This window comes from Hevea brasiliensis, chromosome 4 (assembly GCF_030052815.1).
Source record: "Hevea brasiliensis isolate MT/VB/25A 57/8 chromosome 4, ASM3005281v1, whole genome shotgun sequence".
Lineage (NCBI taxonomy): Eukaryota > Viridiplantae > Streptophyta > Magnoliopsida > Malpighiales > Euphorbiaceae > Hevea > Hevea brasiliensis.
This window is the reverse complement of record NC_079496.1, coordinates 112,488,303-112,515,096: the sequence shown is the minus strand read 5'-3', so window position 1 is coordinate 112,515,096 and position 26,794 is coordinate 112,488,303. Positions and strand designations below refer to the sequence as shown.

The following is a 26,794-nucleotide window of genomic DNA, read 5'->3' as shown; positions in this document are numbered from 1 at the left end:
GTATAAAGTGTTTCAGCATTACATCACAAAGAACAAGTTGTATAAAAATAGGACACTCATGTAGTTGGCAAATAACTTGTGAATTGAAGCAAAATATAAAGAAATTGGGGAATTTTGCAATTGATGTAATACCTTCAAATTAAATTTGTCTTGATTTGGTAGCTTGAAGGTTGCCCATTCTTCTATCATTATGTCACTGCCACCTAACGCTAAGGAATGAGAAAACTAAATATTTTAAAACCTTGTCTGCGTTCACCCTATATTAATATATTGTGGCAGACTCTAACTCTAGTTTCAACTAGTCTATATAAAAATAATCTCCAAAGAAGTCAAATTTTAGGCTAATTTTTTTAATTGTTAAGTTAATATTATAATAGAATTTTATATTAAGTCAATTTAAGAAAATATTTTTAAAATTAATAAAAAATCTAATTTTGATAGGTATAAACTAACTTGAAACATTTTTATAATTAAAAATTAAAAATAATTATAATGGTATATTTGACATTATTTTAAAATTATAAAATAATTAAATAACCAATATTCCTTCCCTCCCCAGCACCTAACTCCTTAATTTTTTCCCCAAATAGAAAGCAAAATTCTTTTTTTTTTTAAATAAAGATTTTAAAATTGGAGGGTAAGCGAACTCCAATAATTCATCTAATTCTTTTGATTTATATTTGGGATCAAAACCATAGTCCGGGCGATTTCTTGAATTTCTGTATTGGTTTAGTCTGTTTTCTTCTCTGCATTGGCGTTTTGTCTCTCAAATTGTTATGTACACGCAGCAGGAGAAATTTGATACAACACCACTTTCAGTAAACTGTGCCAAGTGCCAACCCTGCTTTTTCACGGAGGAACCAACTTCTGTTTGCTTTCCACATGAACATAAAAAAAAAGTAACTTCAGTTTCCCCGAAAGGAACTTGTGCTTGCAAAATCTCATCTGGGTTTGCTTGATGCAAAGTTGTCCACAGTGTTTTTTCCATGTAAAAGAGAAGTACCCTGTTGGGAAAGTGCCTTGAAGTGCAAGACCCTCTGCTGCTTTTACCACTTATAGCTTTTTTATCGGGGCATTTTGAAAGCATCTTGGTTTCCGTGTTGTCACTTGATAATGCAGTTCTTTTCGTGCTCAATAATTTGTTTGATGAAGAATTTTTGATGTGGGTTATGGTTATATGGTAAGTAGAAATTGGGGGGCTTACAGGTTAGATTTCTTGGTTGATGATATGAATGGGAAGGGTGCTTCAGATATGGTGGTTGGGAAAGTGGTGGTGGTCGCTGTTAAGGCATCAAAAGAGATACCAAGGAGAGCTTTGGTATGGGCTTTGACTCATGTGGTTCAACCTGGGGATTGCATTAAGCTACTGGTGGTCATCCCTGCTCACTCCCCAAGTAAATCCTTCATAGAGTTTTTTCTTTTCTGCATCTTTTTGATTTTTTTTTTCTTTCCCTGTCTCCTGCGAATCATATTAGACTGTTGAGTTTATCTGTTGAAATTTTGATTGGCTAAAGTTAATATGCCATTGATTGCCAGGGCTTAATTTTATGTGAATTGCCTGTCCTGTTTTAATAGCAGTGCCCGTGTAATACTTCATGGAAACTTTGCTATAATGCTCTTCTTATACTTGTTAGGTTCTGGGCTTTTTAATGAAGTTGATTGATCCTTCACAAAATTATACTGATATTAAATTTTCACTCAGTAGTCCCATCATTTCTTGCAAAAATTCCTTCTTCAACCTAGGAAACAAGAACACAATTGATCTTCAGATATTTACAATTCTATTGTGGGATTGATTTGATGAATTCTTTTAATCCCTAATTTTAGGAATTGCTGATTATCGACCCTTCTAATGGCATCATCCCATATCCAGTGTAAATGCTTGCTTTCTTTTTAAGGTCTCTATTGCAGCATGATGCTGCAATAGAGACCTTAATGTGAACATCTCATACAAATGTAAATCATTTTAGCAAACCTGCAACGTGCAGTGTAGGTCACAAACAATATATTGTCAGAGTTAAATGCGCATAATGAACTTGACTAATCTTGGCACCATCATTGAAACATTGAGTTTTAAGGCCCTGGTGGGCCAAAACAACACCAACACCTATCGAGTTCAAGAAGGTTGATAAATGATATTTGGATAATGATTACTAAAGTGGATGAAATACTTTTTCAGGTAAAAGAGCTTGGCATTTCTCAAGATTCACTAGTGACTGCACTGGCAGTAACCGGAAGTATCTATCAGGAACCAGGTTAGATCAGAGAGATGATATTTCAGATTCATGCTCTGACATATTGCATCAAATCCATGATGTATATGACCCTGAGAAGGTCTGGAATTGATATCTTTGTTTTCAAATGTTTATGTCTCTCATTCTCTTCTATTATTGAGCCTTTTACACCTTTTTATTCTTTTGCACAGATAAAAATCAGGGTGAAGGTTGTTGCTGGTTCATCATGTGGAGTGGTGGCTGCTGAAGCCAAGAAGGCTCAATCGAACTGGGTTATATTGGACAAGTAATAAAATTAACTGCACCTTGTCTTGCATTGTCCAGGACATTGTCTTGCATTCTAGGATTTGGGGGGATTGCAATTCTATGGTGGTTGATTTGATAATGGTGTTATTAGCTTAATATATGCATTTACAAATACCTTGTAGCTCAAATTGTCATGCTTCCGCTTCTGCTTGTTCAATTGAAATTTCTATTCCTGTTTCTTGACAGAAATCTGAAACATGAGAAGAAATACTGCATGCAAGAGTTACAATGTAATGTTGTGGTGATGAAACGGTCTCAGCCAAAGATTCTTCGTTTGAATTTGATTGGATCCCCAGTGATGCGAACTGAAGTATGTTGGCCATTGCCATTTGAGATAGAAGCATCTTTAAACGACTTCGAGAGCAAGCATCACCAGCTAGATATGTTAAGGGGGCCATTTGTAACTCCTGCAAGTAGTCCAGATCATGAATCATCACTGACTGCTACAGAGGTTGGGACATCATCAATATCAAGCTCGGATCCAGGGACTTCACCATTTCTTTTCTCTGGAATTTATGGAAGCCAGAAGAAAGAGCATTTATTGTTCACTGAAGAAAATGAAAGTCTTTATGAATCTGAATCTGATTCAGATTGTGACAAGCGAGAACCTTCTTCCGCCAGATTATATTTCCATCCTTGGTTGGATGATAATCTGAGTTCCAGTGGTGAACTTGCAAGAAGTTTGGTGAATGGTTTCCAGAGATCAAAAAATACATCTCAAACGTTCACACACAAAAGCTTGCTGGAGAATTTATCCAAATCAGACCAAGAACTTGATATTGAAGTCCTGAACTATAAAATTGATTTAAACTTAAGCAGAAGTGTTAGAGAAGCAATTTCCTTGTCTACACATGTGCCTCCTGGTCCTCCTCCATTGTGTTCAATATGTCGACGCAAGGCTCCTGCATTTGGAAATCCTCCTAAGTGGTTTACATATACTGAACTAGAACTTGCTACAGATGGATTTTCACAAGAAAATTTCTTAGCTGAAGGTGGATTTGGTTGTGTTCACCGAGGTGTCCTACCAGATGGCCTGGTGGTTGCTGTCAAACAACATAAATTGGCTAGTTCACAAGGTGATCAAGAGTTTTGCACAGAAGTTGAGGTTTTGAGTTGTGCACAGCATCGTAATGTTGTGATGTTAATTGGATTCTGTGTGGAGGACGGAAGAAGATTGTTGGTTTACGAATATATTTGCAATGGATCCTTAGATTCACATCTTTTTGGTAAATTCTCCTATAATGCTTGTGACATATATTTAATACCTTTTTGGAAGAAGTGGAAATAATTCTCTGAAATCCATCAAATGTACATAGAATGCATAATGCTACTTCATCTTGAAATTTCCACTCAATTGCGCATAGTAAGTTTTTTGCAAATGAAATAAGCTATCCCCTTTATAGCCAAGACATCTCTTCTTGCTTTCATATGCTTATATGTAGCTCTTTGCAAAATGCTGCCAAAAAAGAAGTTCTTTACAAATGAAATTTGTTGCCTTTCTGTGGCCAAGGTAGTCGATTTCTGTGTTTGAATCTTACAGGACATGCTGAAAATCCATTGAACTGGTCTGCACGACAAAAAATAGCTGTTGGAGCAGCTAGAGGGCTGAGATACCTTCATGAAGAATGTAGAGTGGGCTGTATCGTCCATCGTGATATGAGGCCGAACAATATCCTCATAACCCATGATTTTGAACCAATGGTATTTCATTCTCTTGCTTTCTCTTTATAACCATATCACTCGATATATGTCTGCCATTGATTCAGCATCATTATTATATGTTCAGTTGTCTTCTGCTGTTTCAAGTGATAGGCTCATGAAATTTCATGTCATTTTATTAATGGACATGGTTGAACTAACTCCTACTTTTCAATGTCAGGTTGGAGATTTCGGACTGGCAAGGTGGCAGCCAAATGGAGACATAGGAGTTAAAACAAGAATAATTGGGACATTTGGGTAAAACCGCTGGAAGGTTTTCTTTTCTTCCATTCTTTTATCTGTAAATAACGATGGGCTAAATCCTGCTTTAATATAGGTATTTGGCTCCAGAATATGCTCAAAGTGGCCAGATCACAGAAAAAGCTGATGTCTATTCTTTTGGGGTAGTATTGGTGGAGCTAGTTACAGGACGGAAAGCTATTGATATAAAACGACCTAAAGGCCAGCAGTGCCTAACCGAATGGGTATGAGCTCAAGAACTATAGTTTTGAGTATGTGGAAATATGATATGATGGTGAATATGTTGAACTCTTATTGTTAAGTGCCAGAATAGATTTCTTTCTGGTTTTTCTCGTCTCTTGGTCATTGCTTATGTCATGAGATCTGGAGCAGGCCCGTCCACTCCTGGAAAAGCATACCATTCAGGAACTGATTGACCCACACTTAATGAACTGCTATTCGAAACAAGAAGTGCATAACATGCTCCAATGTGCCTCATCGTGCATTCGCCGGGATCCTCGTGCAAGGCCTCGAATGTCTCAGGTGAGAGAATTACTCTAATTTCAGAAGTTTCTGAGACTAAAGCCATGTTTGACCCTGGTGTTGTTCTTGGTTACACAAACTGCATCAGGAAGCAAGCTTTCTCTTGCTTTTTGATGTAACAAGGGTAATGATATGATTTCTTGAACAATCATGAATGTGTTACAAAATGTTTACTTGAGAAATTGGTTTTCATGTGAGTATTCAATTTGCCCATTTTTCTTGGGAGTGCAAAAATACTGTTTTCCAACAGAGCTGCCAAGTTTTTCATTGAACTGCAGAATGATCCTTCAGAATTATAGTAATAAATTAATATCAACTTGCGTATGTATTAGCCCTTGCCAGAAAGATGAAGCAGGAGATAGGCTCATATGGTTTAGCTGCAAATCATTATGTCAGCTATTTGCATTCTTCGACCAACCCTTTAGTTATTTCATAGCCAATATTTGTCATAAATTACAATTTATCCACAAAAAGTAGCATCAGTCTATGCTGCATTTATACGCATACAAGCTAAACAATCCATCTGACATTGTCTACCTCTAGATTGTAGTGAATAGCTAAATTAGCGCCATCTAATTTCCCTTTTAAATTTATCATGTTACCCGTTGTTCATAGCACAAGGTTACTGATGCATGATTAACTGATACCTGTGTTGTTTCGTAAAGGTGCTTAGGATGTTGGAAGGTGACATAGTCATGAATTCAAGCAATCACGTTTGAACTTTTGGAAGTCATTCTGAAAGCATTAGTGGAAGAAGCAGGCCGTGCAAGGACACCAGCAGCAAAGAGGGCTTGCAGCAGTCCAGTTTGGATAAAGTGCAGCAGTAGCTTAATTGTAGTGAAAGGAATGAGGAGTTTTTGTTTGGGGCATTTCAAAATTACGTTGACGTGGTAGTGAATACTTAATTTAGCTTGTGATCATAGATTCTTGGATGTATAGCTGCAAGTTGTAATGACGATAGTGAAGGTTTGTCAACCTTGTGCTATTCAATTCAAGATTGAATTAATTCATTACCATCTCTTTAATGCGGAACCTTCCAGGTTCTTGATTCTTGAATCTCCGTAAAATGTCGGGTTCTTGAAATCTTGAATCTTTGTTTCTGAAAATGGCCAGCACGGTTCAGGAACTGGCTGTTCCGATTCAAGCAAGAGAAGAAACCGGAATCAAAGTGTCCGACTAAAATTGGGTTGTTCAGTTCAAGCAGTAGGGACTGGCTTTGATTTGAATTTAATTAAAATATTAAATTATTAAAAAATTACCAAAAAATATTATAATTATATTTAATCAAACTTTTAATTTTCTGAATAATTTAAACTGATGGTTTCACCTGGCTTGCTTCATCAATTTAAATTTTTGTGATGCTAACCTTAATTTTCATAAATTCTTAAAAGTATATTTTTTGAAAAAAAGATTTCTATTTTCACAGAGCTTTTCTATTGAAATGTATCAAGGATAGTTGAAGAGAAGAAGGTTGGATTTTTAGAAGTAATTAAATCATTTAAAAATAAAAGAGAATGCAGGTAATTTGTTCAATTTTATATAATAAAAAAAAAGTAAAAAAGGCTTTTAAAGCCCCATAATTATTTTTTAGAGTAAAATAAGCTCTTATTAATGTTGTTGATCTATTTATGATCTTTGATGAAATAATGGCAGGTAAATTAGTAAAATTTGAAGAGGGTACAATAAGCATTGCTCTGAATTTGAAATCAAATAATGTCGGTGTTTTATTAATGAGTGACGGTTTAATGATATAAGAGAGAAGCTCCGTAAAAGCAAAAGGAAGAATTGGTCAAATACCTGTGAGTGAGGCTTATTTTGATCGTGTTATAAATGCCTTAGTTAAACCTATTGATGGTCTAAGTGAAATTTCAGCTTTGTCAATTTAATTAATTTATTTAAGTTCTTAACAATTACTAATAGAGTTAAATAAACTCTTGTCAATTTAGATAGTCCATTTAAGTTCTTAATAATTATTATGAAAGTCAAATGTTAAAAAATTTTAGTCAAAAAGATCTAATATCTATCATGTGACTTATATGACAGACGTTTAATTAATGTTTATTTTTGTTACATAACCTAGGAGATAAACTCTATACTACTCTATCATATTTTCTCTCTGGCTTAATGCTGTCAATAGAAGAAAAATAATTGAAAATATGCGCATTATACACTGTTATTGCCATTAGCATATCTAGTACTGAATTCAATGTTTATCGGCATGCGCTGTGTTGGATTCATAGGAGAAGTTTCAAGCATTGTATAACCTAATGGCATTAGGCATGTTAGACTCACATTTAGCTAAGCACACATTGTCAAGTGGTGGCTTATAAAAGTAAATTTTTAATTTACAGGGGCTTAAATGGATTAATTAAATTAACAATGATTTATTTAACTTTTAGAGTAATTTTTGTAGGCTTAATACAAAAAATTAAATTGCTACGGATTTAGTTGACTTTAAAAGTAATTGTTAGAGACTTAAAAGATCAACTAAATTAGAAAAAATAAACTCTATACTACTCTATCACATTTTCTCTCCGGCTTAATGCTGTCAATAGAAGAAAAATAATTGAAAATATGCGCATTATACACTGTTATTGCCATTAGCATATCTAGTACTGAATTCAATGTTTATCGGCATGCGTTGTGTTGGATTCATAGGAGAAGTTTCAAGCATTGCATAACCTAATGGCATTGGGCATGTTAGACTCACATTTAGCTAAGCACACATTGTCAAGTGGTGGCTTATAAAAGTAAATTTTTAATTTACAGGGGTTTAAATGGATTAATTAAATTAACAATAACTTATTTAACTTTTAGAGTAATTTTTGTAGGCTTAATACAAAAAATTAAATTGCTACGGATTTAGTTGACTTTAAAAGTAATTGTTAGAGGCTTAAAAGATCAACTAAATTAGAAAAAAAAACTTATTTAACTTTAAGAATAATCGTTAAGTGTTAAAAGGGCTTTTTGCCAATAAAAAAAAAATAAAAACAAGGTTAAAATTAAAAGAAAAGGATTAAAAAAGAAATCTACCAACAAAAATAGGGGTGTGAGTGTAAAATGTGAATAATTTTGTGGAGATAGAACAAAATGATAAAGATAGATACGCAGGCAACGCGAGCGGCAGCGTCAAATTCAAGTGGAGGGACACTCTTTGTAATGATTCTGTCTTAGTAACTTCCGCCATGGCCATGAATTCTCTCCTCAAAATCCGCAGGGCTATTGGCTCCTTCCCTCTGCAACGATTCTCAACTGCACTTACATGTATCTTCTTCTCTATTAACTTCTCCATTGCTTCCGAAAAGAAGAATACATCTTCATTATTCAAGTTTGTTCTTTGTTTCACAGATGCCTCGAACGAGAGGACACCAGAAGCTTCACCACTGGAGAATCCTACCTTCATTCACTCCTCAGCAGTCGTTCACCCAAATGCCTTCATTGGCCAGGCTCTCTCTCTCTCTCTCTCTCTCTCTCTCTCTCTCTCTGTTACTTAATTAAACTCGTTTCTTTACTGATTTCTTTGTTCTCTCGTACAGGGTGTTTCGATTGGTCCCTTCTGCACCGTTGGATCATCTGCCAAGCTTGGAAATGGTTGTCAATTGTATCCTGGAAGCCATATTTTTGGAAATACAGAGTTAGGGGAGCGCTGTGTTTTGATGACGTGAGTTTAGCTAATTGAATTTTTTTTTTTGTTTAGTATATTGATGGAAATATAGTAATTGAAGAGTTTAAAGTTAAAATAATAATAATAAAAAGATATGTATCAGGCAGTGGCGCTGTGGTTGGTGATGAACTTCCAGGACACACGGTTTTAGGACATAATAACATAATTGGTCATCATGCTGTGGTTGGTGTTAAATGCCAAGATATGAAATACAAGGTTTGTTTTCCTGCTAATTATACGTATGAACTAATTTAATTCATATTCAGTTAGCTATGTGTCTGGTTTATGAAGCATGTTCTGTGTCATTGAGGATACTTGAACTTTGTTACAAGGCAAAATATACAATTGGGGTGGGAAACCTGAGAATCTGCTGCTTTTTGTTTCATATGTATGGTCCTTTACTGCAGCATTACCTGGCGTTTCTCATATTACTCAAAGAGTAAAATTTTCCAGATGACTTATGCTTAGTTCTTTTGGATCATTGGGTTGCTAAGATAGCAAATTGCCCAATTGCAACTTTGACAAGTGTTGCGTCCTTGTTCTGAATATTTCAAGATCACACTTGTATTCTTAAACCACGCTTACTTTGCTTTAATTAGTAGAAATTTTGCTAATGGCAGATGTTGCCTGTTCCAGTTACCTTTGGGTTCAATGCCATCAGTGATGGAGCCAGAATTTTAGCTCAGGGGGCCCAATTAAAATACATGATTTGTTAATAAATTACTTACTTAGGTGTTGACTGAAAGGATTGATTAACCAATGGTGACAACAATTTCATAATTGTACAATAAAAAAATTTAATAAATATAATAATAAAAATAAACGGTTAATTTTTTTAAAAAAAATGTTGATTTGCTAAAAATTAAATGGAATTGCTATTAGTTCAAAAATATAATAAATGATTAATATTGTGAATTGCTAAAGCTAAAATATATTGATGGCCTAATATTAAAAAATTTGTTCAATTTATCACAAATCTATTTTTTCAAAAAAAAAATTATGAAAAGTAAATTCAGTTAAAATTATAGATTAAATAAAATTAATAACATGGTTTAACTTCTAATATTATGAAAGAAATTTTTTTTCTAACTTGAGTATAAAGACATTTTAGCAAGAAAAAAAAATATAAAATAGTAATGAGATTACAAGAAGAAAGCTACTAATATTTTAAATTGATGAAAAAATATGAGAGAATTATTTTTTACTTTTCTTTAATGATATTATCCAATAATTTAATTTTTAAAGAATAAAAATCGGTGATTGTAGATTTATTGGATGAGAAAATAATAAAATAAAATTAATGAAGAATATAGGGCCAAGAGATAATAACTCAACTCAACTCAACTCAACCTTTATCCCAAAAATTTGGAGTCGGCTATATGGATTTTCTTTTTCCACTCTAAACGATTTTGGGTAAAATCCTCGGAAATGTGTAATGTTTCTAGGTCATGTTGTACTACTTTCCTTCAAGTCAGTTTAGATCTACTCCTTATTTTCTTTCTATCCTCTAACCTAATATGCTCTACTTGTCTAACTGGAGCCTTCGTATGTCTACGCTTCACGTGACCAAACCACCTCAATCTCCTTTCTCTCAACTTATCCTCAATTGACACTACTCCTACATTTTCTCTAATACTCTCATTACAAACTTTATCTAGTCTAGTATGGCCACTTATCCGCCTTAACATTCTCATCTCCGCGACTCTTATCTTAGACACATACGGCTCCTTCAGTGCGCAACACTCACTACCATATAACATGGCCGGTCGTATGGCTGTACGGTAAAATTTTCCTTTCAACTTATTGGGAATCTTGCGATCACATAAAACTCCCGTGGCACGTCTCCACTTTAACCATCCGGCTTTAATCTTATGACTAACATCCTCTTCACATCTCCCATCTACTTGAAGGACTAAGTCGAGATATTTAAACTGATTACTTTGGGACAGTACCATTCCATCCAAACTAACTCATTCCCTATCACCAGTTCGGCTTTTACTAAACTTGCAATGCATGTATTCTGTTTTTGTTCTACTTAACTTAAAGCCATTTGACTCTAGAGTACTTCTCCAAAGCTCTAGCTTTCTATTGACTCCTTTTCGCGTCTCATCTATTAGAACTATATCATCTGCAAACATCATGCACCAAATGATACTCTCTTGTATATGTTTCGTTAATTCATCTAATATGTTTCGTCAATTCATCTAAAACTAATGTAAAAAGGTAAGGACTTACAGCTGAATCTTGGTGTAATCCAACTGAGATAGGAAAATCTCTTGTGTCCCCTCCTACTGTGTGCACAATAGTAGTTGCTCCTTCATACATATCTTTCAACACTTGTATGTACCTGATAGATACCCTGTTTAGTTCTAACACTCTCCATAAGACATCTCTTGGAATACTATCATAAGCCTTTTCCAAATCGATAAAAACCATGTGTAGATCTTTCTTCACATCTCTATATTTCTCCATCAAGCTTTTCATGAGAAAGATCGCTTCCATAGTTGAACGACCAGGCATAAAGCCAAATTAATTGGGAGAGATAGAAGTATCATGACGTAGTCAATGTTCTACCACTCTCTCCCATAACTTTATAGTATGGCTCATGAGTTTAATTTTCATATAGTTTGAGTAACTCTGTATGTCTCTCTTTTTTTTAAAAATAGGTACTAAAATACTCCTCCTTCATTCATCATACATTTTCTTTGAGTTTAGAATCTTATTAAACAATTGAGTTAACCATGTCACTTTGATATCTCCCAAACACTTTCACACTTCAATTGGTATTACATCAGGTCCACAGGCTTTACCCACTTTCATTATCTTAAGTGCTTCATTTACTTCTAAAGATCGAATCCTTCTAGTATAATTCATATTCTTTTCAATTGCTCTGTAGTCTATATTAATGCTATTACCATTTTGACTATTATTAAAGAGATGGCCAAGAGATAATAACAATTTGGATTTTTTTTAAGTACGAGAATTTGTATTCATTGTATCATTCTTTTAATAAAGAATTTGGAGTTTTTTTTTTTTATATAAATTACTATTAAAATCATTTAAAGCTTTTAAAATCTTGAAGGTCTCATACTCATCAAAATTTAATATAAAAAAAATTGAAAAATTACCATTAAATCCTTGAAAATTTTCAAAATTTCAGGGGGGCCTAATGCCCCCCTTGGCCCCCACCCAATGCCCCCCTTGGCCCCCACATGGCTCCGTCCATGAATGCTATAAACCTCTTACCCTGCTTAATCATAGATCATCTGCTAACTTGAGACTCATAATTTCTATTTTTTTATGGATCGCATGTGCAAACGTTTGCTATTCTAAACATACTAAAGCATGGCATTAGTGATGTGGAATATATTAGTGATAATTTTATTGAAAAATGGGAGAAGATTCAATGGAAAAAACAAAAAAAGCATTTTGGAGTGAAAACGGGAGAAAAACAATAAGTTTGAGGCAAGTTTTGGTGGGCAGTAAAGGGAGCTACGATTTTTAATTATTATTTTTTTATCTCCAACAGTCCTAAATCAACTTGGACTCCTTGCTTAACAAGACTAATTGTTTCAGAATTAATTTTTAGGCTTTCCTATTCTATTTAGTACTCAATCATGTTTCCTACTTAGGCTAGGACTAGTTAATTTCCTACTTTATCATTATCTTCCTAATGTATTTGGATTTAGTTTAAATTCCTATTTGATAGAGCTATTTTCCTATTAGGATTGGGAGTCTAAAACTCTATAACTACTCCCAAAACTTTGTATTTCAGATTCAAATTTCAATTAATAAATTTCCAGCAGAGATTTTATTCTCAAATTCTTTCTCTCACACGTGTGTGTGAGTGATTTATCTAGCTTCGTTGCGTTAAGTGGTATCAGAGCAACGATGGCAACTGGCAGTGATGATGACAATGGCCCTCGCGACGGTGATAGGAGAGCTAGAGCCCTTGAACTAAGAGATAATGTGTTGCAACGTTTGGAGCAATTACTAGAGCAATGAGTGGACCACAGATTCAGGCGTATGGAAAGACATATCGAAGAAGTTGTGGATCGCCTTGCTGCTTTAGAAATCAATGGGAACAGGGATCGGGCGGACAATAGAAGGCCAAGGGATGGTGCAACCCATGGAGACCTTATTGAACGGCCAATTGTTGCACGTAGACATCTTGTCTGCAATGAGAATTCTAAAGAGGAGAATGAATATGAACTCTATGAATTCCCTAGACACCAACGGCAGGGGGAATATGGGAGGAGAGTGTTAGGGTTTTGGATCTCTAACAAGAGAAATTAGGAGAATAGAAGAAAGAAGAAGTAACTGAGAGAGAAGAAGTAAGAAAGAGGATCGGAAGAAAGAAGAATTAGGGAGAAAATAAGAGAGAAAGAAGAAGAATATTATTTATGAGATTTCAGTTATGCAATTACAAAGTAACTCTCCAGTTTTATATGCTTTAGCGGTTGTAACTGCTTATCTAATCAATTCCAGTTGTTTACTAATCAATTCTAGCTGTTTATTGACTTCTATAACTGCCATCAACTACTCTCCTTCAGTTACAACAGCCTTTCCCTCCTTTTTATTCCTAAACTTCTTCCTATAATATGTAACAATACCTCTCCCATTAACACATTCTTGTCCCCAAGAATGTAAAAATTCAGGGAATTGAGCTAAGAGAGAAGCTTGATCTTCCCAAGTAGCATCTTCAGCAGGTAGATTAGCCCATTTAATGAGGCCTTGAAGCACATGTTGCTGGTCTCTTTTAATAACTCTTATCTGTAAAACCTTCTCAGGAGCAACAATAACCCTTTCCTCTATCATTGTTGGTAATTCCGTCAAAGGAGTTACTTTATCTCCTGTTTTCTCTTTAAAAGAGAAACATGGAAGACAGGGTGTATAGAGGAACTAGGTGGCAACTGCAATCTGTAAGCCACTGGGCCAACCCTTTCCAACACTAGATATGGACCATAATACTTGGCAGCAAGCTTCAATGAAGTCCTAAGGGCAATAGAAGATTGCCTGTAAGGCTGAAGTTTCAAATAGACCCAATCTCCCACAGCAAACTCCCTTTCACTTCTCTTTTTATCGGCTTGATGCTTCATTCTCTGTTGTGCCAATGACAAATTTTCCTTAAGAACAAAATTCATATGTTGCCGCTGTTCCAAATATTCAGCTACAGCCCCGACAGTAGGCAACTCTGATGGAATTACTGGCAGAAATGGAGAAGAATACCCATAAAGAGCTTCAAAAGGGGACATCTTAATTGCACTGTGATGAGAAGAGTTGTATCATCATTCTGCTAACGAAAGCCATTTACTCCAAGAAGAAGGTTGCAAGTGACACATGCATCTCAAATAGGCCTCCAAGCACTGATTTAATCTTTCAGATTGCCCATTAGTTTGAGGGTGATATGCTGTGCTAAAAGCAAGTGTAACCCCCAAACATTTAAAGAGATCCTTCCAAAAGAGACTTAGTGAAAATCTTATCTCTATCTAAAATAATAGATTGAGGAATGCCATAAGTTTAAACACAGAATCCATAAAAATTTTGGCTACTGAAGAAGCTGTAAATGGATGTGTTAAGGGAAGGAAATGGGCATATTTTGTCAATCTGCAAATAACAACTAGAATAGTATCTTTCCCATTTGATTTTGGCATATGCTCTATGAAATCCATAGAAATTTGTTGCCAAGGTTGAGTAGGAATCTCCAATGGTTGCAATAAACCAGGGGAAGCACAATGCTCAGATTTGCACCTAGCATAAGTATCATAAGTTTTGATATACTGCATAACATCAGCCAACATACCAGGCAAAAAAAAATGTCTTTTCAATCTCATGTGAGTAGCATGCACCCCTAAATGTCCCCCAACTGTAGTGCTGTGATAAAGTGCTAATAAATTCTGCCTCAAAACTGTAGCAGCCCCCACATACATTCTATCCTTATAATGGATCAGTCCATTTTTCAACCTTTAACTAGGATATGCATTAGGATCCAATGAAAGAGTTCTTTGCAACTCTAATGCTTTCTCATCACCCTCATAACTATGAACCAAATTGGACATCCAAATTGTTGTAACAGAAGAATTGGACAGCTGCAATACATTGACTTGCTGAATTGTCCTATCAGGCCTTCTAGATAAAGCATCAGCCACTTTATTTTCAACTTCTTTTCTATAGAGAATTTTATAATCAAGGCCCAATAATTTTGAAATTCCCCTCAGCTGTAATCCAGTATGTAACCTTTGCTCTAAAAGATGCTTGATATTCTCATGGTCAGTCTTTATGAAGAATTGACCTTGCTCCAAGTAATGTCTCCATTTAGAGACAGCAAAGGTAATGGCCAAAAACTTCTTTTTCATACACAGATAGCATCTGTGATATAGGTCCAAAAGCTTTAGAAATAAAAGCAATAGGATGATTCTCCTATTGCAATACTGCACCCATTCCTCAGTTGCTAGCATCAGTTTCAATAACAAAATTTTTTGCGAAATCCGGCAAAGCAAGAACATGAGCTTCAGTTATAGGCTGCTTGAGCCTGTTAAAGGCTTCTTGAGCTACTGGACCCCATTGGAAAGCATCCTTCTTCAATAAATCTATCAAGGATTTGCTAATGATACCATAGTTCCTTATAAACTTTAGATAATAGCCAGTGAGCTCCAAAAAACTCCTCAATTCCTTAACAGAAATAGGGGTTGGCCAAGTAATCATGGCCTGCACTTTTTTTGGATCTGTTGCTACCCCTTCCCCTAAAATTATATGACCCAAATACTCCACTTCAGTCTTTCCAAAAGAACATTTAGACATTTTCCATATAATTGCTGCTCTTGAAGAACCTTAAACACCACTTCTAGGTGTTGCAAATGTGTCTCCATATTAGGGCTGTAGACTAAAATATCATAAAAAAAAACCAGAATGAACTTCTCAAATAAGGCTGAAATATGTTAATCAATGCCTGGAAGGTTGCTGGGGCATTGGTAATCCCAAAAGGCATCACAGTAAACTCATAATGGCCTTGGTGAGTTCTGAATGCAGTTTTGGGTATGTCTGGAATATGCATTCTTATTTGATGATACCCTGCTCTAAGGTCTATCTTGGAAAAAACACAAGCTCTATGCAATTCATCCAGTAGATCATCAATAATAGGAATAGGGAACTTATCCTTGATTGTTTGATCATTCAATTTCCTATAATCAACACAAAATCTCCATGTCCCATCTTTTTTCTTCACCAAAAGGACTGGAGAAGAATATGGGCTAGTACTAGGCTGAATGATTTGAGATTGCAGCATATCAGAAACTAACTTTTCAATTTCAGCTTTTTGAAAATGGGGATACCTGTATGGCCTAACATTAATGGCCTGAGAAGTTAAATTCAACGGAATGGCATGATTGTGGCTTCTAAATGGTGGAAGGCCTTGAGGTTCCTCAGAGATATTATGATACTTTTGCAATAGCTACTCTAAACCCTCACCTACATGCATTGCTACTGCATTAACAACAGAATCATTTTGCTCACTTTCTGAAACTGAAACTCAGAAAATAGGTGTTGCTAAATCAGCCCCTCCTTTCTGCAGTAATTTAGAAATAGTATCACAGGATTTCAGAACAGATCCTAAAGAGAAATCATTCAACCATTGTAAAACAATTGGTTTCCCATCACCACTCAATATAACCCTTGAAGCTTTAAAATCAAACAAAATTGGATTAAAATTTTTAAGCCAATCAACCCCTAAAATCATATCAAAACTTCCCAACTGCAGAATTCTCAAGTCAAAATTGAAATGATGAGACTGCATCTGCCAAGAAAAGTGTTTGCATTTGTGTTCACAAGTAATTTTCCTCCCATCAGCAACAGAAATATGGGCAGCTAGTATTTCCACCATTAGCAGCTTCAATTCCTCAGCAACTTTCCTATCCAAGAAGCTATTAGTACTCCCTGTGTCAATAAGAATCATCAGCTATCTACTTCTATGCTTCCCCAAGACTTTAATAGTGTCATTCCCTTGCTTTCCTTCCACAGCATATATTGATAGCATAGGTTCTCCCATATTTTCCAACTACTGAGGAATTCAAACCTTCTTTCTCATTTTCCTCTTCTAATTCCTCAATCTGCACAACCATTGTAGTCTTAGGTTTACATAGACGCCCAGGAACAAACTTCTCCCCACACTTGTAACAAGGTCTTGGGTTGGTTTTAGTAGTTGAATTAGGTTGATTGGAAGGTTTGTTGACTGAAGAATTGGCTGTTACAACAGGGGTAGTACTGCTAGTAATTGTTTTATTCAAAGGAAAATTTGGCTTAGGATTTGAATTAACAAGAGGTGGCCTTGGAGGGTAAGAGTATAGCTGATTAGGTCTAGAATTTTGGTTGGGTTGGTTAGCATTTGTAGAACTGAAGTTATTACCAGAATTGCTATTGTTAGGATTGCTGTAAGAAATAGATCTAAAACTTGTAGTGGTATAAGAATTCTTAGCAGGACCTTTGTACCTTCTAGTATTATCCAAAAGCTGCTCTTGCAGTCTAGCAACCTCAATAGCTTGAGAAAGAGTGGTTGGTTTCATCATTCTTACCATAAGTCTCACCTCATCCTTCAAACCCCCAATAAATCCTGAAAGAAAATAGGATTCACCTAAATCTGGAATAACCCTCTCCATTCTAATCCTTAGATCCTCAAAAGTATCTTGATATTCATTCACAGTCCCCTCCTGCCTTAACTACATAAATTCCTCAACAATATCTTGTAACCCTTGATCCCCAAACCTCTCACAAATACTCTGCTCAAATTCCTCCCAAGAATGACTCTTTTCCCTATTCCAGTTATGAAAACATGCATCTGCCTTATCAGTTAAAAACAGACTAGCAATCCCAATCCTTTTATCCTTTGGCACTCCATACACATCAAAATATTTTACACATTTCCTAATCCAAACTCTAGGATCATTTCCATCAAAAGTCATCAATTCAATCTTAGGCAGATAAGGGTTTGATCCCTTACTACTAAAAGAATTATTAGAGTTTTCAAAACTTACCTTGAGAAGGAATGGGTAACAGCCCCCTGTTTTTATGCACTTTATATCTGTCTTCATCACTGCTACAAGTTCCCTTTCCTTTTTCTTTGTTTTTATCCTCCATCATAATGCTTATGAAAGCCCGAAATTCCTCCCTGAAAGAATTAAGTTCCAGAGAAGTTTTCTTTGCCTCCTCCTTCATTCCTCGAGTCTCCTCTTGGAGATCTCTCATTTTCTCCTCTAGCTCAGCAATCTTGACCATTTCAGAACTCATCACTACAGATCTAGTCATATTTTCAACTCACAAAAACCAACAATTGAATCAATCCCACCACATACCAGCTCTGATACCAAATGTTAGGGTTTTGGATCCCTAACAAGAGAAATTAGGAGAATAGAAGAAAGAAGAAGTAACCGAGAGAGAAGAAGTAAGAAAGAGGATCGGAAGAAAGAAGAATTAGGGAGAAAATTAGAGAGAAAGAAGAAGAATATTATTTCTGAGATTTCAGTTTTGCAATTGCAAAGTAACTCCCCAGTTTTATACACTTTAGCAGTTGTAACTGCTTATCTAATCAATTCCAGTTGTTTATTGACTTCTATAACTGCCATCAGCTACTCTCCTTCAGTTACAACAGCCTTTCCCTCCTTTTTATTCTTAAACTTCTTCCTATGATATGTAACAGAGAGGTGCTCGTAGTTATGATGAGCGGAAAAATAAGAATTTTTAGCTCAAAGTTGATATTTCCAACTTCAATTGAAGTTTCAACATCGAGGAATTTCTGGATTGGATAGCTGATGTGGAAAGATTCTTCGATTTCATGGAGATAGCGCCAGAAAGAAGGGTGAAAGTAATAGCATGTCGGTTGAAGGGTGGCGCTTCTGCTTGGTGGGAGAGACTGCAATCTAGGAGGGAGCGAGAAGGTAAGGGACTGGTTCGAACTTGGTACCAGATGATGTATTTGCTACAACAAGAGTTTTTGCCTTCAGATTATGAGCAAATTCTCTTCCAAAAATACCAAAGGTGCCAACAAGGTAGCCGAACGGTTCATGAATACACAGTTGAATTTATGAGGTTGGCTAAAAGAAACAACCTTCATGAATCCGAAGGGCGGCAGATTGCAAGGTATTTGAAGGAATTAAAGTCGCCCATCAAGGACCGGATTGGAGTTCAAGTATTGCGGACCTTATCCGAGGCTAAAAATATGGCCTTGAAGGCGGAGATGATGCAAAAGAGGAGTTTCAATTCCTATAAAACCACAAGTCCAGGTGCTAAAGCTAAAGCAAACGATTATGGTGGATCTTATGAGAAGTATGGTAGCAACTGTACTAGCAAGGAGCTTGTCCAAGAGGAGAAAGCAGCCGAAAAGCATCTAATGAATGAAGGGAAGGAGAAAGATGTTATGTTCACGAATCAGGGATCGAGTCACGGGACGATGAACTACGAAGTCTTCTCCAAAACTTGTAGCCTTCCCTTTGTTGTGATTTATCCCTCTTGATGGACCTATGATGACAGAAAAGAAAAACAGGACTCGTCGGAGAGAGCCCAAGACCTCAAGACTCGTTAAGAGAGAGTCTCAAACCTCACATAACAATTGAGATAAATTTTTTGCTTCCTTTATTTCATAATACTCAGCCTGTTAAATAGGCTTTACATGGCATAAAGAAATTCCATAAATAAGTTTCTGTTAAATAGGAAATAAAATCATCCTAATATAAAGGAAATTACTAATATCAAAGAAATTAGTTACTAAAGCTAATCCCCTAATTTATGCATAGAAAAATAACAACTGAAATAAAGATACTGGATCCCAAGAATTCTGCTGTAATCAAATTTCCTTAGTGCTGCTGGTTCCATGTCCACGTCTGCAGTAGTGCTGTCCCACAAAGGCGTCCACAACAAAAGAGACGCCTAAAGCTACAATCCTTATGCTAGATCGATATATGGGAAGTGTTTTAAGTGCAACCAGCAAGGGCATCGTTCTAGTGATTGTCCTTTGAGGAAGATAGTGAATGTTGTTGCAAGAGAAGAGGAAGGTGAGGCTGAAATTTGTTGTGAAGTTGAAAGGGAAGAAGATGAATAGGAAGAGGAGCTTGATGAGTGGCAAAATTATGTGATTAGAAGGATGATGCTAGCTCTAAAGCAAGAGGATCAAACACAATGCCACCAACTATTTTGAACCAAGTGCGCTATTAATAATAGAATATTTGGTGTTATTACTGATAGTGGTAATTGTGAAAACATTATAGAAAAAGAGATTGTGAAGATTTTGGGTTTACCGACCGAAAAGCATCCTAACCCATACACATTGGGGTGGATCAAGACAATAGCCAGCACTATTGAGGTGAATGAAAGGTGCAAGGTTCCTTCTCCATTGACCAATACAAAGATGAGGTGTATTGTGATGTTGTCGACATGGATGTGTGCAATTTGCTGTTTGGGAGGCCATGGCAATATGATTCAATGAACAACACTCCAAAAGAACCAACACCTATAGCATTGAGAAGGAAGGGGTGAAGCATTCTCTTTTGCCATTAAAGAACAATCAACAAAGAAGGAGGTGCGAACCTTTTTAGCAGTCACTAAAGAGTTCGAGGTGGAGGCCAAGGAAACAAAGCAAGCCCATGCTTTGGTTGTGAAGCAAATCCTTATGGAGGAGTCAAAATCCTAAGTAGAGGAGCCTCCCGAGCTAGTAAGACCATTATTGAAGGAGTTAGAGGAGTTGATGCCAGATGACATACCGGATGGATTGCTTCCCATGCGTGATATCCAACATCACATTGATCTTATTCTAGGTGCTATTTTCCTATTAGGATTAGGAGTCTAAAACTGTGTAAATACTTCCAAAACTATGTATTTCATATTCAAATTTCAATAAATTTCCAGCAAAGATTTTACTCTCAAATTCTCTCTCACACGTGTGTGTGAGTGATTTATCTAACTTCACTACGTCAATTGGATGCATATTGCCAACTCTTTTATCTTGTTTTTTATATTGCTTCTTTCATATTTCTGGTGCTTGATTTTTGTTCACCATTAAGTTGTTATTCTAAATGGTCACTGGTACTATGAAAGAACTGTCAGCGTGCACACATGCAAAAAAAAAAAAAAAAACAAAAAAAGATTTTATTTCTTTTCAATCTTCATAGATATATTTTTCATCATAATCATATTTTGCATTTGCATAATTATGCATGTACTTGTCCATTTATAGACGTCTCTTGCAGTGATTTAGAATTTTAACCATAAGCAGGGCTGTTTTCAAAATAAAATAGCCTCTTTTATTTTGTTTATCCTTGCATTTAGCCAGGGGATGAATGTTTTCTTCACATTGGGGACAACAATGAAATCAGAGAGCATGCTTCAATTCACCAATCTTCAAAGTCAAGCGATAGAACGGTATGGCCATGGTGCTGATCTATTCTGTATGTTATAGTCATGATTTGTGAAGTTCACATATTGTTTATAGTCTGACTAACTTTAAATATGCAGATTATAGGAAATAATAACCTTATCATGGGGTCTTGTCATATTGCCCATGACTGCAACATCGGCAACAATAACATATTTGCTAATGATACTCTTCTAGCTGGTCATGTTATTGTGGAAGTAAGTCCTTAGCTTATCACCTAATAATCGGAATTGATAACATCATTCCACATAGTAATATTCCATATTCGGTGTGATTAGAACTTCATTGGGGTGCTTCAAATGTAGGACTATACTCACACTGCTGGTGCTATTGTTGTTCATCAATTTTGCCACATTGGTTCATTTTCTTTCATTGGTGGTGGATCTGTGGTATGATCTTTTCCTATTTTCTGATTTGAGTTTTCATTCTGTAATCTAATCTCATGTTCAATGTGGAAATGAGGTGTTTGGCATGTCTGATTATTGATGTTGATACATATTGGTCTGTCCAATAGGCAAAAAATGCTGAAAAGAAAATCCTTGTTGCATAATTTTGTCTTTTGCTGGATGTATTGGACATGAGTATATGAAAAAACATAAAAAAGAAGAAAAATTTTCCATCATGAAAATTTTGTTGGTTATGGCTGAAGGTTTCACAAGATGTACCTAAGTATGCAATGGTGGCCGGAGAAAGAGCTGAGCTTCGTGGTCTGAATTTGGAAGGTCTTCGGCGACATGGATTCACAGCCACAGAGGTTGGTAGTTACTTTTTTTCTGATGGCTTTATATGGTAGCAAAAGTGTACACCTTGGTTTCCTGAATGTACTTTGAAAATGTCACAAGGAAGATATTTAACAAATTTTTATGATGGTTCACAAGAAATTAATTGTTAGTCTCTATTAAGTTGCATATCACACTTATAAATGCTGCCCAGTTTCTTCTGCACGGATGGATTTGGGGTGAGACTTGAGAATCAGATTTGATATTCTACTAGTTCTATGTCATGCTAGGGCTTCCATTGTCTTGGTTGGAGTAAGTGCATGATTTTGTGTGAGGAGCCTCCTTTTGATGGGATGAAATATATGCTTAATAATATTGACACAGATGAAGAAGAGTGTTGAGAAAGTCATCAATTGAAAAACTACTCTGGTTTCATATAAGCCAAAACATATTCTTAATAATTGGATTATTGATGGAGGCTTGTTTTATGTAATGAATGATGCAGATGAATCCTGCATTATAAATTTTAATTGCATAAAGTGCATAACCTTTAGTTGTTATTAGGATGGTGAATTATTAATAATAGCATGTACTCATTGTAAGGTTGAGTTCTAGTTCCTTCTTTAAGCTCTTTTAGTCAAGTTGATTTGCAGACTGCGAAACATGCATTTGAGAAATTTAAACTATGGTACAAAGGGAGGTCTTTGATAAATTTAATGTTTGCTTCTTGTTTGTTGTTTATGGATGTATCAGCTGGTTTTATTTTTGATGTAACAAGATTGAAAACATTGATGAATTTCTCATTAATGATTGACCTGATATTTCTTGATCTTCCTCTTTTCCTTTTTCGTCCACTCTTCTCTTTGTGCTTCCTAGATCTTTAATACTCAATTATACTTTAGTTTTTTTTTTTTTTTTTTTTTGAATTGACCTGGGTATATTTTTGGACAATGATCTAGATTAGGAGTCTGAGAATGGCTTATAGAAAGATATTCATGTCTATCAATGCTAATTCTGTGGGTTTCAAAGAACGCCTTGCTGAACTGGTATTGCTCTCTCTCTCTCTCTCTCTCTCTTCCCCCCCACCCCCCAACAAAAAAAAAAAAAAAGAAAAAAAAATCTTACTTTATGTACACATTATACATAATATTCACCAAGAACAATAAATGAATTTTGCAGGAGCAGGATAAAGAATTGGGTAAGATTCCTGTTGTATGTTCAATGGTGCAGTCTCTTCGTGATTCTTTTGCAGAAAATCGACGTGGAATATGCAAATTCAGACATTGGAATGACTCTTGAAAACATTCTGTTGTGCGTTTCTGCTCCTCTACCTACCGTTGAAAGAATTTCCTATTTGGAAAATATACTTCATTCTCTGGATGGGTTCAGATAGCATGTGGGTTTGAAACGAATTCGGATTCAAATTCAAATTTTGTGCATTGGGTACCCTTACAAAAATAACTAATTATGTATAATTATATATTTTTATGATAATACTTATAAATTTTTAGGATATTATATTTTAAATAAACAAAATTTAAATATTTTTATAGGATTATTAAAATTTTAAAATATAAATTACTGATTTAAAATATATTTTTTATTTAAATTATTAATTAAAATATATAAAATTAATGTGTTCAGGTAGTATTCATGTAATGATAATTGGGTTTGGGATGGATGTATGTAGTTTAGCATGAATTTTAATCATTTTTTGACAAGTTCAGTTATTGAAATTATTAATTGGGTTCGGGTTTGTATAAGATGATTATTCGTTATTATCCCTACATGGTTTCACATTCAGTGTGGTTTTGTATTTTTAGTTATGATTATTTTTATTTTTTTGTTCATAGCGTCATTCAAGCTTTATTGTTATTGTATGAATTGTTTTGGTATTTGCTATTTGCAGATCTGCTGTTGTTTTTGTTGTATTTTCAAGCTGGTGTAGGTGTAGACTGGATCTCATTGTGAGAGGCTTTCCAAGTGGCTTTAGGTGGAGGTCATTATTGAAACTTGAGACGCTCAACAATTAAGAAAGTAGAAATGGATTGTTTTCATTTAAATTTTGTGCCATGGAGGAGGCAGATGTAGAACATTTGTGTGAGATGAAGCTTTGTATGTTTTGTTCAACGCAAACGTGTTTAGGTAAATTCTTCCCCTTGTGAGCATTCTGGTCATTACATTACTGTCATTTGTAATGATAATTGATGTTAACTTTTGACGTATGCCTGGTTGAAGATTGATTGATTCTTCTGATCTATTGAATATTGACCATTTCATGTTTTACTATGTTTCCATGTATTTCATTGTTATATTACGTGGTCAAACCTTATTAGAATTTTATGAGTTCCACTAGAAAAATAAAATTTAGGTAGGTATGTGAGATATTTGCTTCTCTCAAATCACCTCATACCTACCGCAGTTCCTGTGGCCTAATCAAGAAAGAGATCTAGTATAAATAATCTTACTTATCAATTTGCTTCTGCCTTGGAGAAACAAATATTAATTAAACAGCCTTACATGTTGACCTGCTTAAGAAAATGTCGATTCCATTGTCACTTTGATGTCTTAGACTGAATTTTATTTGCTTGGAGAGAACCCAAAGTGGAAAAAGAAAATATAAGCTGAAAGAGTCCATTGGAACAGTTGCCACACACAGATACCCATATCCCATACATAGAAAGCTGAAAATTAACAACCCATTGGCACTGATTTGTCTCTAAAATCGTAAGATCTTGAATGAATTTCAGTAAAAGCCAAACGGATAGAGAGAAAAAAAAAAAACTACCATATATAATTAACTTATATTCAATGTGCCATCCTTGTATGTTTATAATATCTAATTCTCCTTGTTTAATTAGTTGAAAAATGTGTTCTACAGCTTCTGGTACACTCAATTGCTCACAGGCCATGTCATTATGTCGCTTTACATTCAATCATTGTTATGAAAGTAGGATGCTAGCTAAATACAAAAGCACTTTGTGTGTGTTGTATATGTAAGATTAATTCTGCTTTTGAGAGTCCAAATTCCATTTAACATTTCCTGTATTGATAAGTACTCACTTTCCTCTTTACCTTTTCTTCTTTTTTGAATGTTTGATCTTTTCAAAAAAAAAAAAATGCCCTTTTCTTTCTTAAGAAGCAAGATGAGGAATGGAATGTCAGCTTTGTGGAACTGGGTATTTTTTAATTGCATGGGATGATGTATCAAAACTCACAAACTTTAGATATTGTGCTCTTTCACCTGCTAACACTAGCAAGAACTGCTCCCCTCCCCCACATAGCGCCTGTAAATGAGCATAATTAAGTGCTAATTATTATTATTAGCCTTGCCTTTGAGGCAACATGAGTGAATTGCTTTTAAAAGAAAGATGCAAAGTGCCTGTACATTGGACATTCCGCAACTTTGTAACATATATATATATATATATATATATATGGAAAATAATTTTTATTTTTCATGAAAAATAAGAGAAAATATGAAAAATATGTTTACCTTGCAATATTTGTACACGGAAATTTATTTTTCAATTTTCTACCAGTGAATAGACGCTAAGTTTCTCTTGATTTCTTTTCATATCCAGTAGCTGATTACATCAGCTGGAAAAATGGAGATAGCGGACCTCATGAATCGTTCATAATTGTTCATAGCAGCATCTGCACAAGCCCAAAGTCACCAAGTTCTGCCATTTTTAGATTGGAAGGATTGACACCTTTGTTTTCTTCTTTCTTTCCTGTTTAGGCTTTTGGAGTAGGTGAAAATTTAATGGATCATCATTTACAACACTATTCTATTTTGGCCGTCTGTGGATGAATTGCATTAGCATATACGTTATGAAGGTACAATTAAATTGAGCAGGATCAAGCAAATGCTTATACAACCCATGTAAAGAAGAATTAAGGAACAGCACTAACTGGCACTTGCACCAAATTACAAATAAAATTGATCAAAGTTGGGTTAGTACAAATTGTTTCTTGTAGTTTTGAGTGTTAAATCGGCTGATGTCAGAGCAAATCAGGTGCAGTTTCAGTGCTATAGGCCTAAGTTTGCACACTTTATAACCATCTTTTCTTTTAAAGTAGCTGCTTCTTAATAATGAGTTATTAATTCAATGACTAAAACGAAGAGATATTATTATAAATCAGGGAATATGAATGATTTAAATTGAATAAACAATTAGCTGTTTGGATTGAAATCCAACGATTAAAAAGTGCTTAAGCCTATACTTGATTAGAACATGACGAATATTGTCCTAGGATAATCAAAATCTCAGATTTTAGGCATTAACAAATTAGCAGAATTTGTTTCCTTAAAGGGATAAGTTTCTTTCTCCTTTACCAATCTTAGTCACCATTATCTCATATCAATTCTAACTTGCACGTTGTAGGGTTCTCACCAGAATTTTGACCTGTTTATTATTTATTTGTAAGTCTATATCCACAAGAAATTTTTATGGACCACATCAACTATTTTTATATTTAATAATTAATTTAATAACAGAGTATTTTTATTTTAAATTATTATGTAAATAATTAATTATAATAATTAATTTATAATAAAATAATTATTACAATAGTTAATATTATCTGACAAAATCTGAAAATGAGTAATTTTCTGTGGGCTAACAAAGCCTCATGATCTGGTCTAAATTCAGCAGGAATGTCAAAACAAGTATACATGAAAGTACTATTAACTTCTCAAACCCTTTTTTATTTTCTGAAAAAAAAGAAAATTCCAAGCAGTGGCTTAAAATTAACATATGTATAGCTAGTCAAAGAAAGTTAAAGAAACTTTTCTGATGGCTTTATCTTCTCTTTTTCTACAAGGGAAGATTCCTTTCCATGATAATGCCAAATGAATCCACACTATCTGGCTCAACAAGACATGACTATAATAAATTCTTCAACTTGAGCTCCACCTACATTGGATTAATATATAAATAAACCCAGTTCCTTAAAATCTCTGACAAGTTGG

General features: G+C 35.0%; 2 protein-coding genes across 6 annotated transcripts; both read left to right on the top strand.

The window, feature by feature from the left end:
* The first annotated feature begins 715 nt into the window (after positions 1 to 715).
* Positions 716 to 6,031, top strand: LOC110639612 (inactive protein kinase SELMODRAFT_444075). Its single transcript, XM_021790637.2, has 9 exons — positions 716 to 1,394; positions 2,180 to 2,334; positions 2,426 to 2,520; positions 2,727 to 3,766; positions 4,081 to 4,241; positions 4,420 to 4,496; positions 4,576 to 4,723; positions 4,872 to 5,021; positions 5,687 to 6,031. The coding sequence occupies exons 1-9, from the start codon at positions 1,178 to 1,180 to the stop codon at positions 5,738 to 5,740; spliced, it is 2,097 nt and encodes a 698-aa protein (XP_021646329.2). The 5' UTR covers positions 716 to 1,177; the 3' UTR covers positions 5,741 to 6,031.
* A 2,093-nt stretch (positions 6,032 to 8,124) lies between these two features.
* Positions 8,125 to 25,731, top strand: LOC110639615 (probable acyl-[acyl-carrier-protein]--UDP-N-acetylglucosamine O-acyltransferase, mitochondrial). 5 transcript variants are annotated; one of them, XR_002491939.2, is made up of 12 exons: positions 8,125 to 8,285; positions 8,370 to 8,467; positions 8,558 to 8,682; positions 8,793 to 8,901; positions 20,995 to 21,087; positions 21,181 to 21,297; positions 21,406 to 21,489; positions 21,750 to 21,854; positions 22,779 to 22,865; positions 22,999 to 23,130; positions 23,729 to 23,964; positions 25,407 to 25,731. XR_002491939.2 is itself a non-coding variant. In XM_021790639.2 (11 exons), the coding sequence occupies exons 1-10, from the start codon at positions 8,207 to 8,209 to the stop codon at positions 23,116 to 23,118; spliced, it is 1,017 nt and encodes a 338-aa protein (XP_021646331.2). In that variant the 5' UTR covers positions 8,125 to 8,206; the 3' UTR covers positions 23,119 to 23,130; positions 23,729 to 24,105. The 5 variants fall into 5 exon arrangements, 2 of the variants coding, with proteins under 2 accessions (XP_021646331.2, XP_021646332.2); XR_002491937.2 differs by having other exon boundaries at positions 25,404 to 25,731; XR_002491940.2 differs by lacking the exon at positions 25,407 to 25,731 and having other exon boundaries at positions 22,999 to 23,215; positions 23,729 to 24,105.
* Positions 25,732 to 26,794: the final 1,063 nt, after the last annotated feature.

Excerpts from the sequence above, each read along its gene's own strand:
- LOC110639612 (XM_021790637.2), top strand. The coding sequence starts at position 1,178 with ATGGTAAGTAGAAATTGGGGGGCTTACAGGTTAGATTTCTTGGTTGAT. Across the intron at positions 2,335-2,425 it reads ATGTATATGACCCTGAGAAG|ATAAAAATCAGGGTGAAGGT; the intron begins GTCTGGAATTGA and ends TCTTTTGCACAG. Across the intron at positions 3,767-4,080 it reads CTTAGATTCACATCTTTTTG|GACATGCTGAAAATCCATTG; the intron begins GTAAATTCTCCT and ends TGAATCTTACAG.
- LOC110639615 (XM_021790639.2), top strand. The coding sequence starts at position 8,207 with ATGGCCATGAATTCTCTCCTCAAAATCCGCAGGGCTATTGGCTCCTTC. Across the intron at positions 8,286-8,369 it reads ATTCTCAACTGCACTTACAT|ATGCCTCGAACGAGAGGACA; the intron begins GTATCTTCTTCT and ends TTTGTTTCACAG. Across the intron at positions 8,468-8,557 it reads CAAATGCCTTCATTGGCCAG|GGTGTTTCGATTGGTCCCTT; the intron begins GCTCTCTCTCTC and ends TCTCTCGTACAG.